We start from the raw sequence: 12747 nt of genomic DNA on the forward strand, positions 1-12747 counted from the left end.
GTGGCTTTGTATAGATGGTGCATATGTTGTAAACGAGTTTAGTTGCTGTCAACTTCCTATATGAGTTAAGGTATACTTATCAGGACAACCCCTACATTTCCATGTTTCATTCTGAAATTAAAGCAAGGGAAGTCACGATAACTGCATAATCACAAGTCTTCTTCATTTCTATTCTAGAAGTTTTTAATTTTTGTTAAGGTCATCTGATGGTAACTAGGGTAAGATTTGAGATATTGCTAGCGTAAGATTTGAGATATTGTGATTGCAGAAAAGGGAAGAAAATTTGAATTACTAGTACATGTATTTCCATGAAATTGAAAATGCAAAATTAATATGAATGATTTTGAGATGTTTTTCATGTATGGAGTCATATTTCCAACATACTTTATCTGGTCTGTTTGTCATACAATTCAAAACTTTTATTTGTTTAGAATAGAATTGTAAACCTGTTCTCAGTAAAAGATATATAGGGAAAATGAAAGATGTCCTGCCTTATTTATTTTCTCCATGTATTGAAGTTTGTATTGGTATTTCTCTTGAACAAATAGAAACTAAACATCATCAAATGAGAGCCAAAGATATACTTTCTTCTTTACTTATGAACCACAAACACGTGGACAAAAACATTTTACCATTTGGATCTATCCTCATGTATGGTAACACCAAAACTTTAAGAGAAATTTTGATTTTTATACAAAGCTGGAGGTATCTGTCTGTTTGTTCTTTGGTCCCAAGTTCTAATTCACTACTCCATTCAAACTGATGAATAGAATCAGATTGAACATAAAGAGAATACACCTGGCTTTAAATGGAGCTATATGTTAATTTGAAACCTGAAGTTGGATTATCTCCCTTTGGAGTCTTTGAACAATAATTGTATTTATCAATGCATATCTGCATCTAATGCCCAAAATCCCCTGAGTGGCTTAAGAAGAGATAGGCTTACAAGATATGTAGGTAGATGAGTGGATGGACAGACTAAGTAATTCCTATATGCCCCTAAAACTTTGCTGGGAGTATAACATAGAATAACACTGGATTTATAGACCATTTAAACACTAACATGATTTCCCTCAATTCTGTTCTGCAGGTACATATTCTTTCAAGGTACTGTAATATTTTCGATTTGGTTTGTAGAGAAGCGGCATGAGGCATACAAGAAATAACAGAATGGCATCAGATTATGATGATGATGATGACATTGAAATGTAGAGGAAGTAGAATCAGTGGGGAAGTCAACGGCCCTTTGACAGAAAGTCAGGTCTTCATGAGAAACTACTTAATCTATATAATATTGTAAAATAAAAGCAATTAAAGAATTGCTGAAAAGGAAGAACAACTAAGTTTTGTACTTTCCGTCCAGTTTATTTTGTACAAATATCAGCTTGTTAGATATATTGGCAAGTTATTGGATATTTGTTCAGTAGTAAAGGCTGATTGTTATTGGACTAGCCATTGTAGTTTATCTTGCCTAGTAATTATTATTTTAAAGTAGTACTACAGCTAAGAATCATGTAATTTTGTAATATATGATACACCCCCCCCCACCCAAAAAAAAAAAAAAAAAAAGGCTACACAATATATATTCTTTGTCATTAAGTAGCTTTATAGGTCTATATGATGAAATGTGTACAATTTATATCTCTTGTGAATGGGATTATATGAAAAAACTACATGTTCATTTCTCTTTACTATAACAAAATATCGAAAATAAAAATATGTAGGCTTTCCAACCTTGAATCACATTTTGCATGATTCTTAGCTGGAGTACTACTTAATAATTAGCCTAGTAGTCTATGACCCAGTTAGTATATCTGCAATATCACACATAAATTAAGAACTCAAAATATAAAAGGCATGTTTGTTTTAATTTTCTAAGAATTGAAATCTTTTGTCTCTGTGTTAATGCCAATCAGTAGACAGATTTAACTTGTGACAGGATAAGCTATTTTACTGAGAATTACTGGCTATGTCTCTGTGTTAATGCCAATCAGTAGACAGATTTAACTTGTGGCAGGATAAGCTATTTTACTGACTATGGTTATGGCTATGGTTACTGGCTGTGGTTATGGTTGATAAAAAATTAATATTAAATGATCACTATTACTTTAATGACTTTCTGAATGCAAATTTAGGAAGTTTATTAATGTATGAATCATTTTTTTAAATTAAGAGAAGATTATTTTTCTAAACATTCAAACTTAAACAGATGCTCAAGAGCAATAGAAAAACATTTTACAGCGTGCTTAATTCAAAGAAAGGATTAGCTTTGAATACATACATATGCCGGAAATTATTGTTGTCTGCAATCTAAATAAAAAATGACACTTTTTGAATTATGTAGATAAAAGATGTAGTTTAGTGAACCATGACAAATGAAGTAGGTTTAGGGCATTTATTTTACATCAAAATGCTTATTAGCTTAGCTGTAGAATTGTAGTTGTCAGTTTCATTGATATAATGTACATGTACATTAATTCTGTTCTTATACTTAGTGTGTATCAAGGCAAAATATTTTTATATCATTAATAGACAAGCAATTGTAATGTTTTTTTTTCTCTTTTAGTTTGCCTGCCAATTGTCACAATATCAAGTCTGTTCTTCTAAGATATTACGATTAAAATGTATAATTTATGAAATACCTTTTTTCTATTGTTCATGATATTACATGATTGTAAATATACATTGATTAGTAAAATAGTGCTATGACCAGTCTGTATATTTAACTATGAAGAACCCAGAAAACTTTGCTCACATCATATTTATATTATTGGTACTGTTATTTGTGTCTTTATGTATGAGATGTTTTGTTGTATGTATGTGTATATGTTTGTTTGTGTTGGTAGATGCCAAATCTATTTTTACTCATTTTTCCTCTTTACCTTGTCTGTGATATTTTATTTTTCCTTTTTTTGTGTTAGTAGTTGAGTTGTATGTCTTATTACTTACTGAAGTACCAGTCTGTATAAAAGTCTGACACTGCCTATGGTAAGGTATTCATGGTGTAGAAAAACCCATGGATCCGACAATACTTTTATGATCTACATGTGCTGTATTTTTATGTGACAATAGTCCTTTCTGTATTTAAATCTGTACTTTTGAGAAAACTGCACTTTAACCTCCCACTAAAACCAAATCAAGAACAATAACTGTTGTAAAGTGCTGATTTCATGCACAATCTATAAATTTTATCTCAAAAGTGCAACACCCAAATGAAAAACTATTTGATCTATAACTGTTTCTGAACAAGAAATAAAACTGAAATTGGTGGGTTTTTGACATGTATGAATTACATCCTGTATGATTTTTAGAAAGACTGCTAATTAATAATAGATTATGTACTATGATGTGTAAATCAGGATTAAAGCTCTGTTCAATAACAATTGTAAAAATTATTTTGCTCACATGTTTTGACACATCTGGACATTTTGAGAAAGCTATATCTTTTCTACTTTTTATAACATAAAAAAGCCAACTTATTCTTTTATTTATGATGTGAAACTAATAGATATAACTCCAAACCTTTTGGTACTTATAATGCCTCTTTAAAGATTACCTAATAAGGAATCATTAATTGCATAAGTAGATGATGTTTGATGGATAGAGATGGAAAATACAAGCTTGATGTAGATTTAAACATTCGTTCTAACATATATCTTTGTAACAACATAAGAATTTTCCTGCATTCCGTTAGTAATAGGGGGAAAATGTTTGTATTTAACAATTTGTTTGATTGACTAACCAATAAGGTGGTATCTGATTAGGTCATTTTATAGGTGGGTAGGTACAGGTAAATTCTAGCGTATTTGCCGGGCAAGTTAGCAAATAAAAGAATTGTTTGTTTTGTAGCAGAAAGGTATGTAATCTGCATAGTATATCACTTGTGTTAGTCATCATGGTTATTGGGATGTGCAGATGTGCTGTCACTTGCATTTTTGTTTGTCATGGTAATTTAGGAAATACGTGAATTGTCATATAGAAAGTAAAAATCTCCTTTTTGGATTGCCTACTGAATTGTCATATAGAAAGTATAAATCTCCTTTTTGGATCGCCTACTGAATTGTCATATAGAAAGTATAAATCTCCTTTTTGGATCGCCTACTGAATTGTCATATAGAAAGTATAAATCTCGTTTTTGGATTGCCTACTTACCTTGCAAAGGTAGTTTATTAGACCGTTGTCAGTTCATCACAGAAAGACCTTCTTTATTCACTGAACATCATCATTGTATGAGTTTTATTAAATCATGTTAGATCTGTACTAGTGATAGTACATCATTCATGGTACAAGTTTATAGTATCAACTAACTGTTATAGGTATATCAGACCCCGGCCTCCCCTTCCCCCTCCCCCTCTTGTTTTCATATGTTTAATGGTACTGTTTTAAATTGGTTGATAGAAAGAAGACAGTATTCACAATATAATGTTTTCTATTGGGATAATTGTACTTAAAAAGGACTTATGATTGGGCAAGTAACTTATTTTTTATCTGTTTTACCTATATTTGTTTTGCTTGAATGACTTTAAGGAATGATTGAAGTAATACATTAGCTTCAGGTGAACAGAAACAGCTGATGCCAACCTGCAGTGATTTATCCATGTTTCAATAAAAATTAGTTAGTAAATAATAGTTCATCAAATTAATGTTACTGAATTAGTTTTACTATTTACTTACTTGTACATGTACTAAATTGTTTTCTTTACATAAAGCATGTGAATCAAACTTTTTTCTACTGTTCTTTTTTTCTTGCTGCAATATAAACTTTTTTGTATTTTTTATACAAGTACTGTTTACATTAATGTTGTAACATTATATTCACCCTAGGGTTGTAGTTGGTATACAGCTAAGAGACAAATAATTTATAATTTTTTGGAAGAAATTATTTAGTAGATCATTGCATATACGTGATAGTAACAAATGTACAGTTATTTTAGGCTCCTTTGTTTATAGTTGTTAAAAAATTGACTGTGTACCAAAAATATTCATTTATTTCTTTTTTGCATATTTTAAGCAATAAATTAATATTGGAGCTAGAAATCTGACTTAAAAAAGTTATAAGTCATACAAGTGAAAATTATTGCATTGAAATAAATAGCTAATGAATTAGTCTGGTTTACCCATAATTCATTGCATTTGTTAACCTTATAAGCATACCTGCATGTTCATGCTTTTGTAAAGCATTATTTTCATTGTGAATTAGGAAGATAAAATTTTGTTCATAAATACACATTTTGTAGTTGATACATATCAGATCATTTTATGATGAGCAGTTTTATTTTATTAAAAAAAGAATTCCTTTAAGATAATGCTATATAAAAGAGTATGAAAAAAAAAGTAAAAGACTTTACTGTGCTAACATTGTAATTATTAAATCTGTTTTGTTATGAACCTAATTGATATAGGTTAAACATGTTTCATAACATTTTATTGAGAGAATTCTTTCTATGAATAAAGAGTAGTTTTATATGCATGGATTTTCTTTTTGAAAGGTCCGTTTTTAGCGCACCTGGACCAAAGGTACATGTGCGCTATTGTCGCCCCTTCCCCACTTGTTGTCTGTCGTACTTTTCTGTAAGAGATGTTCTCTGATGAAACCATTCAGATGAACTTTATGTTCTTTGTTGTGTATGTCTGTTTTCCATGTCTGGTCTTTGTCCCTGGGTTGCATTCTTTTAATTAACGCTATAACCTTGGTTCTCATTGTTACTCTTTCAAATTGCTTTGAATATTCTTTTATTCCGTTTATTGAATAATAATATAAAATACCAAAATTTTATTTATAATGAATTATTCAAACTTGAAATTTAGAAAAAAAAAAGAAACTGCTGATATCATATTCATAAATGTAAACGATAGGCTGCTCATTTTCTTTGAGAGCGAAATCAAGGGAACCAGAATTAAAACTTACCTAAAAATATCAATAATATTGGCCTGAAATAGATACACACAACAAAGAACATGAACTAAACATATTAAATCGCACATAGAAAAAAGTAAATGAGCAGTCCGGTGCACCGATAGGGTAAGCGGCCTCTGCTTCTTTAGATTGGAACTCCCACTAAGTTGCTCCTAAATTGTTACGTCCAGGTTAGAAAAAAGAGGAAAGCCATGAAATGGTGAACAAATCGGTTCTTATGGTGGAGTTGCAGTTGGATATACCATAACGATTTACGAGTTCAAGATAATGACTATAGAACTTTTTAGTGAAAATTTAATTTTGTAGCAACATATCCAATTCTAGACGCCTAATTGTAAGAAATTTATCACTGTACAAAACGTCCGCGCAATTTCGGTTTGCTGACGTACGCTTTTGGTCAGAAATTTCCATGGGATGTTGCCACAGGTGAATGTAAGGTTGACGATACGAAACGAGAAGTCATAGCGTTTGTCGAAAAGTTTAATTATTAATTTTCCCATTCCACCGATCTGTAAGAGTGATTTAAGATACTAGCCTGACCTTACAGAGTCGAGTATTCTTATTTCAAGTTCTTTGTGATAGATGCGATGTATAAAATCTCCGAACGTAGTACTATATGAAGCGGAAACTGACTAACTGATGTTACTTCTTTTTTTTAAATGTCTTAGTGGTATTTTGAAAAGTTTCTGTGTGTTTTTATTCAGATTTATAAGGGAATATTGCTGGTTTTCTGTACATACTCTATTAAGTTTTTGTATGTAATTCGTTAGCTTTCTGTATACATATGGTTATGGTTCTGTGTTTTTGTTAAATTTCTGTGTGTAATTTGTTAAGAGTCTGTTTGGTTTCGTTTAGTTACTATGTATTATTTTGTTAGAATATGTGCGTTTTCCATGAAGTTTCCGTGTGCAATTGGTTAGGTTTTTATATGATTTTATAAGGTTTCTGAGTGTATTCCTGTTTTAAGGAAACTATCAATTTCCATTTTCAAAGAAGTTGTTACATGAAAAGTCATTTAACCTTAATATCTAAAAGCAGAAACTATTATTCATTCATACATTCATTCATGCCTATATTTCCTCACAATATAGAGATACAATGACAGACAACATTACTTAAATTAAATGATATTTACAAATACATAGTGCATAAAAGAAAGAAAAACAAATCAAAAGAACGGAAATTCAAACTGTATGAAAATTGTAGAAATATACAAAATGTCATAATGGGTAATTGTACATAGTTTGGGCGATATTAATGAATCCCTGCATACCATTTACTATGACGTTCAGGAGTTTATTATAATGACCTTAATATTGAACCATGTGTACATGACATAACCTCTTAAACGAGGTCTTCTTCTTTTCAACTGAATTTCCTAATAGTACTTCACAAAGTTAGTCTTCATGATATTCGTAAAGTTAGTTGAAAACGTAAAGCGGAAAATTTTCAATCAGCAAGTCCCAAAATAAATAATCAGAAGAACTGGTCTTCTAAAATCTTATTGCTTTTTTCAATATAATACAGACGTTGATATATATATTGTAAAATTACTAGTACATTGAAATCGATGAAGTGCACGGGAAATCAATGTGATGAATTCTTAGTCCTTGGTGATCAGATTATCATTCGCTTTCTTTATTAATAACTTATGGAACAAAATAAACAATTGTAAAAAAATAATACAAAATTAAGATATCTGGACATTTGTCTTTAGGAAATTTAACTGACCGATTAATTACGGAACCTTCTAGTAGATCTCTTCAAAACTCCGGTTTGGTTAACCTTTCTTTCCCTCGTTCCTTTCTTAAATATTATACTAGCGTCATCTATTTTTTATAGGTCCAAGATCCTTGTCATTTGGTGATATATCCCGTTCCGTGATGACCTCCTTTCGACCTTGATTTTATCTTAAAATTTACTTTCATTACACGGAAGGCTTAGACATACATTATTCATGTATGATTGTATGTATCTTTTTCTCTATGCTTATTGCAGTCAGATACATCGTAAGCAGTTTCAACTGCCCTACTATAAACATCAACAACCTTGTCTTCAGCTCTCTGATGGCTGGATCTATCATATACATTGTCCACAGTTCGACCATATGTATTATCAACCGATATTTTCTTATTTCTGTTATCTGCAATATTATACACGGTGTCCACAGTATGTTCATATACCTTAACGTCAATCGCAATATGTCGCTTGTCATGTGTATTGTCGTATTCGTCATCTTGGGACGTCGCGTATGCCGACTGATCTTCATCATTTGAAGCAAGTGAGTATAGCGGTGTGTTAGGAGGTGATCCACATCCGTTCTTGGCTTGATTAGCATATATTGCATTGTCTTCTTTATTGTATTGTATTTGATACTTCAGCTTTGTGTTTCTCATCGAGGACTCCGGCAAAGCTATACCTTGCTGGCCAGCATAGTCATCATCATACCCCTGGGTTGATGTTTTAGCTGTCCTAGATTTGTAAATGCACTTGTAAGTAATGTATCCTCTGAAATTACAGCAAATTAATCCTTATACATACGAAGTAATTTCTAAACTACTTATTGTTTTATTTGCAAGACATGTTAATGAAATATCAAAGATCAACCAATCATATTTAGAGAAATAAATTAAACACAAGGTTTTTATGATTCATACTTACACCCATATATAAATAAAAAAAAACTTGTTTATTTGCAAATGTAGTATCACTCTCGACTATAAATGACAAGTGTTTAACACCATTCGATATCGGAATGTATTATTTTTAATAGAGTTTATTTTAAAATGTAAATGTCTCTGACAAACGTCTATTTATAGGTTTGAGAAACAATTACAACGCATCAATTTCATAACATAAAATATAAAATAATAATAAAAAAAATGATACAGCTTCCATGTTCTTGACTGATATTTAAAAAGGTTGAAATACGCACCCGACTTTTTTTGTTCGGCCATACGAATTTTTCTCAAACCTTAAAGATATTCTGCAGTTAAAGTGGTGTTATATTCGTTTTTGGAAACGATATTACGTATTTTTTGCATACTTTGTCCGATCGACAATGGAAGAAGAGAAAATATTACCTTCTTTGGAAATATACGAATACTAAAATGGTGACAACAGTCATAATAACTGCAAATGCTGTTCCCAGGACAATACCTGAAATAAAGCTTCTTAATAATTAAGAGTTCCATTAAATCATTTTATCCAAAGTCTTTAAGAAAAGTAGCATTTGCTACTCTGTAAATACTTAAAAGTCAATTTAAACCACTGTTACACAAATGTAGCATTACGGATAACAAACCTGTATTCGATAATCCTTCATTGTTGATAACTGATTTTGAAGGTGGTGAAATAATTGGCGGAAAATCAGAAGTTACTGAAAGTGGCGGATCGATTGCACATGACGCATTATCTGGAAATACGAAAAATATAAAAGATAAGTATTTTAAGTGAGGTACAAGAAATTTATTGAATAATGGTACAGCATGTACATTAATGTACTAGTTGGGTGCACTAAATTCATTAAAACACTAGATTGCCTTAGGTATAGAATGGGAACAATTTACCCAAAAACGAACTTGTAAAGAATGATTGGTGAAGTAAAGCCTATTTCATCGCAACAGAATGATAAAAACGTTTAGTATTGTAATAATAATTTTAAATATATTGATAATGTAGGAATGTTGAACTGTTGAAGTAAATTAAGATATCTAATTCAAAAATAGTGATATTGAACTGTGTTTGTTTGTTTGGGTTTCACGTCCGAGCAGCAATATTTCAGCTATATTCAGACGATGAACATGAAATCGATGATAAAATGAACATGAAATGATGATGAAATGAAAAAGGGATGGGACAAAAGGACAATAGGGTCGACTAATTTTGATTGCCACTGGAAATAGGGAGAGGTGGGTAGGGTCGGGCAATTTAGCCTCCTGTGGCGGAGCCCTATGGTTCCTACTCCGGGAGAATACCACAGTAGGGTTCTTTAACGTGCGAGGAACGTGGCATCTTTCCCAACACGGTGCACCACTATGGTTTGCGGTCAGGTTTCCCGTATTATAGCCTGACAACCCCAGCATGTAACACACCAGGGTACCCCATTCCACCATCTGGGGCACACATCCCAGTTGCTCTGTGGGCAGAGCGCCCTAGCCCCCGGCTAGGATTCTGAGCACTATTTAGTCGCCTTTTACAACAAGCTTAGCGCTGCTGCAGGCCTATTCTTTTAACACCCGGACCTGCACGGGGTGATATTGAACTGTGAAAAGTTTTCACGCAACTGTTATTGATAAGGAAATCATCAAGAAATGTGTAATGTGCGGATTACTTGAATGTTTAAACGAATCAGGGATGTTAATAACGTATATGTCAGTGTAAGAATAAAGCATATAGTTATACACCTGAACATTTTTAGAAAAGTTTGATTGCTGAAATTAATTCATCTACATATCTTAAGCAGCTTACACAAATATTCATGGAATTAAAATTGTCATCGCTGAGGTCGTAGATGGTGAACAACTAATCAAAGTGCACGAAAAAACATATACTAATTAGATTTGAATTATATACCTTTATTACGAATTAAAATGGCGGAAAATGTTTACAGTGCAGTGAGGTTTTTGGGTTTATTTTGAATGCAATTTTCTTTAATCTTTAAAATGAAATAAGAACTTGTATAAGTCTAAATAAGAACTAAACTGCCAATACAATACAAAATACAAAGGTGTGAAAATACGGGATTTAGCCATCCATTACTGGATTTAGCCGTCCAATACGGCTTTTACCCGTCCGTCCAATACGTCAAATTGGCCTGGTTAAATTCCATGACGTATCGGACTAGTTAGTCAATAAAGGTATTATTACGTAAGGTTTTCCAAATTGGCTAAGTTATTGATCCTCGTCTAGCAAATTTTGATTACGTTTCAGTTGAATATGGTTAGGTCTTGGACGAATAACTAAGCCAATATGGAAAGCCTTACGCAATAATATAGTAATATTTCGTAAGGTTTTCCATATTGGCTTAGTTATTGGTCCGAGGCTAGCCATATTGGACCGAGGCGTAGCCGTAGCCTTGGACTTAAAACTTAGCCAATATGGAAAACCTTACGCAATTATACCTTTATTGACTAACTAGTCCGATACGGTAGGCCAATATGGATTTTGATCTGTCCAATATGATATATTGGACGGGTAAATGCCGTATTGGACGGCTTGATCCCGTATCGACGAACTTTTGTATTTTGTATTGTATTGGCAGTTTTGATCACATTTAGGCTAATATTCGAACATTAGTTAATACTATATATTATTAACCAGTTTTGTCAAATATAATTAAAATTGTCCATTCAATACTATATGACCAGAATTTGTAAAATTACTTCAATGGACCAATATGGAAATACTGGCCCAATACGGTGAAAGAGGCTTAAAACGGATTAACAGGCCCAATGCGGACATGCTCAATATGGATATTGTACAATGTATATGTACAATGTACGAAACATTCATATATGGAATAAATGTCCATGACACAATGATAAAAAAAACACACTAAACTACGAAATGGATACAGTACATGTAAACTCAGTAATAAATTTCGTGTTTACACAATTGGTAAATAAAGGTGATATAGAATGGTTTTCTTGATGCATTGGCCCAATACGACTGTCCTTGGACATAATACAAGACCAATATGAAAGTCAACCATTCTATGTCACCTATATTGACCAATTGTTATAAATAACTTAAAAAAACAAAAATCAATAGATAGGTGCTGTCCTTAGCATTTATCAATATTAATTTCAAACATTTTCATAACCATTACCTACCATCACAGCACACAACACCAGCAGCTGAAGTCGAAAGTGAACAATTCTTTTCAATAAGGCCACACTTCAATAACGATGTTTCCTGTCCCGAACAGTTTATAGCGACATCAATAACACTGTATTCATCAGGATTGGATAACTTAATTGCTTTGCCGATCGACGTTTTGTTTAGCCAATTGCAAACAACAGTAGCAGCTTTATTATCCCAGTTGTCAACACAAAGAACTTTCTGCATTGTATTTGTACCAATTGTCACCAGAAGTCGGCCTTCATTATCAATTTCCAGCCATGTATCAGCTTAAGACAATATAGTTAGTAAACCATATTTTGAATTTTTTTATTCTCGAGAGCGCAAATCAATTTTAAAACAACGAGCGTTAGATACGTTTTGTCATAATACTTGCCAAAATAATAGACATCAAGAATGATATGATTTTTAATGAAGAGGCATTTACCTATTTGTTTCAAATATCAAAACTTCTACAATGTATACCGAATATCTAAGGAAGTCTTAAAATATATATAATTGTGTTGAACTTATGCAAAACTCCACAATTGGTAGTATATTTGTACCTTATTAAATCAGATTCCTCCAAAGAACTTGTAAAGTCCAGTAAGAAGAATGAAAAAATATTTCGTTGGACTTCATACATCATTGATAGATACAAGCTGTCTTTATATGCAAAAATATTATCAGTTTAATTTCTTTAATAGTTAGTTTACATTTGGTACTAGTATTCTTGTGAGTCACACAATGTAATTGATTTCTACTCTGTTGTGAGACCAACTGCATCTAACACTAACAATATGAACTGTCACAAATAATCGGCAGTGAGACAACTGTCAAAAACTATTCACACTAGGGCAAAAATCTTTCTTTTTAGTATCATGATTCAAACGTAGTAAATAACTTTGAATTGGTTGAAAAGATATCCGAAATTGACAAAATCAGATCAAGATAATACAAAAATCCCCATAAAACATACGCCATTATTT

At 31.9% G+C, this 12747-nt stretch overlaps 2 protein-coding genes across 9 annotated transcripts in view; one reads left to right on the forward strand and one right to left on the reverse strand.

The window, feature by feature from the left end:
• The window catches only part of LOC148619583 (uncharacterized), a 31736-nt gene extending 26270 nt beyond the window's left edge, over positions 1-5466 (forward strand). For both annotated transcript variants that reach the window (XM_088579666.1, XM_088579665.1), the window contains one exon: positions 1138-5466. In XM_088579666.1, the coding sequence (XP_088435792.1) occupies positions 1138-1212 (75 nt within the window). In that variant the 3' untranslated portion in view covers positions 1213-5466. The remainder of the gene's footprint in view (positions 1-1137) is intronic.
• A 1506-nt stretch (positions 5467-6972) lies between these two features.
• The window catches only part of LOC148619584 (uncharacterized), a 51872-nt gene continuing 46097 nt past the window's right edge, over positions 6973-12747 (reverse strand). For 6 of the 7 annotated variants that reach the window (XM_088579661.1, XM_088579659.1, XM_088579658.1 and 3 more), the window contains 4 exons: positions 11752-12048; positions 9222-9332; positions 9001-9076; positions 6973-8425 (listed from right to left, as the gene is read on the reverse strand). In XM_088579661.1, coding sequence (XP_088435787.1) covers positions 7873-8425; positions 9001-9076; positions 9222-9332; positions 11752-12048 — 1037 coding nt within the window. In that variant the 3' untranslated portion in view covers positions 6973-7872. The remainder of the gene's footprint in view (positions 8426-9000; positions 9077-9221; positions 9333-11751; positions 12049-12747) is intronic. The other variant, XM_088579660.1, reaches the window with a different exon arrangement.

This window comes from Perna viridis, chromosome 4 (genome assembly GCF_037379345.1).
Source record: "Perna viridis isolate PV_CMFRI_1.1 ecotype Kerala chromosome 4, ASM3737934v1, whole genome shotgun sequence".
NCBI classification, from domain to species: domain Eukaryota; kingdom Metazoa; phylum Mollusca; class Bivalvia; order Mytilida; family Mytilidae; genus Perna; species Perna viridis.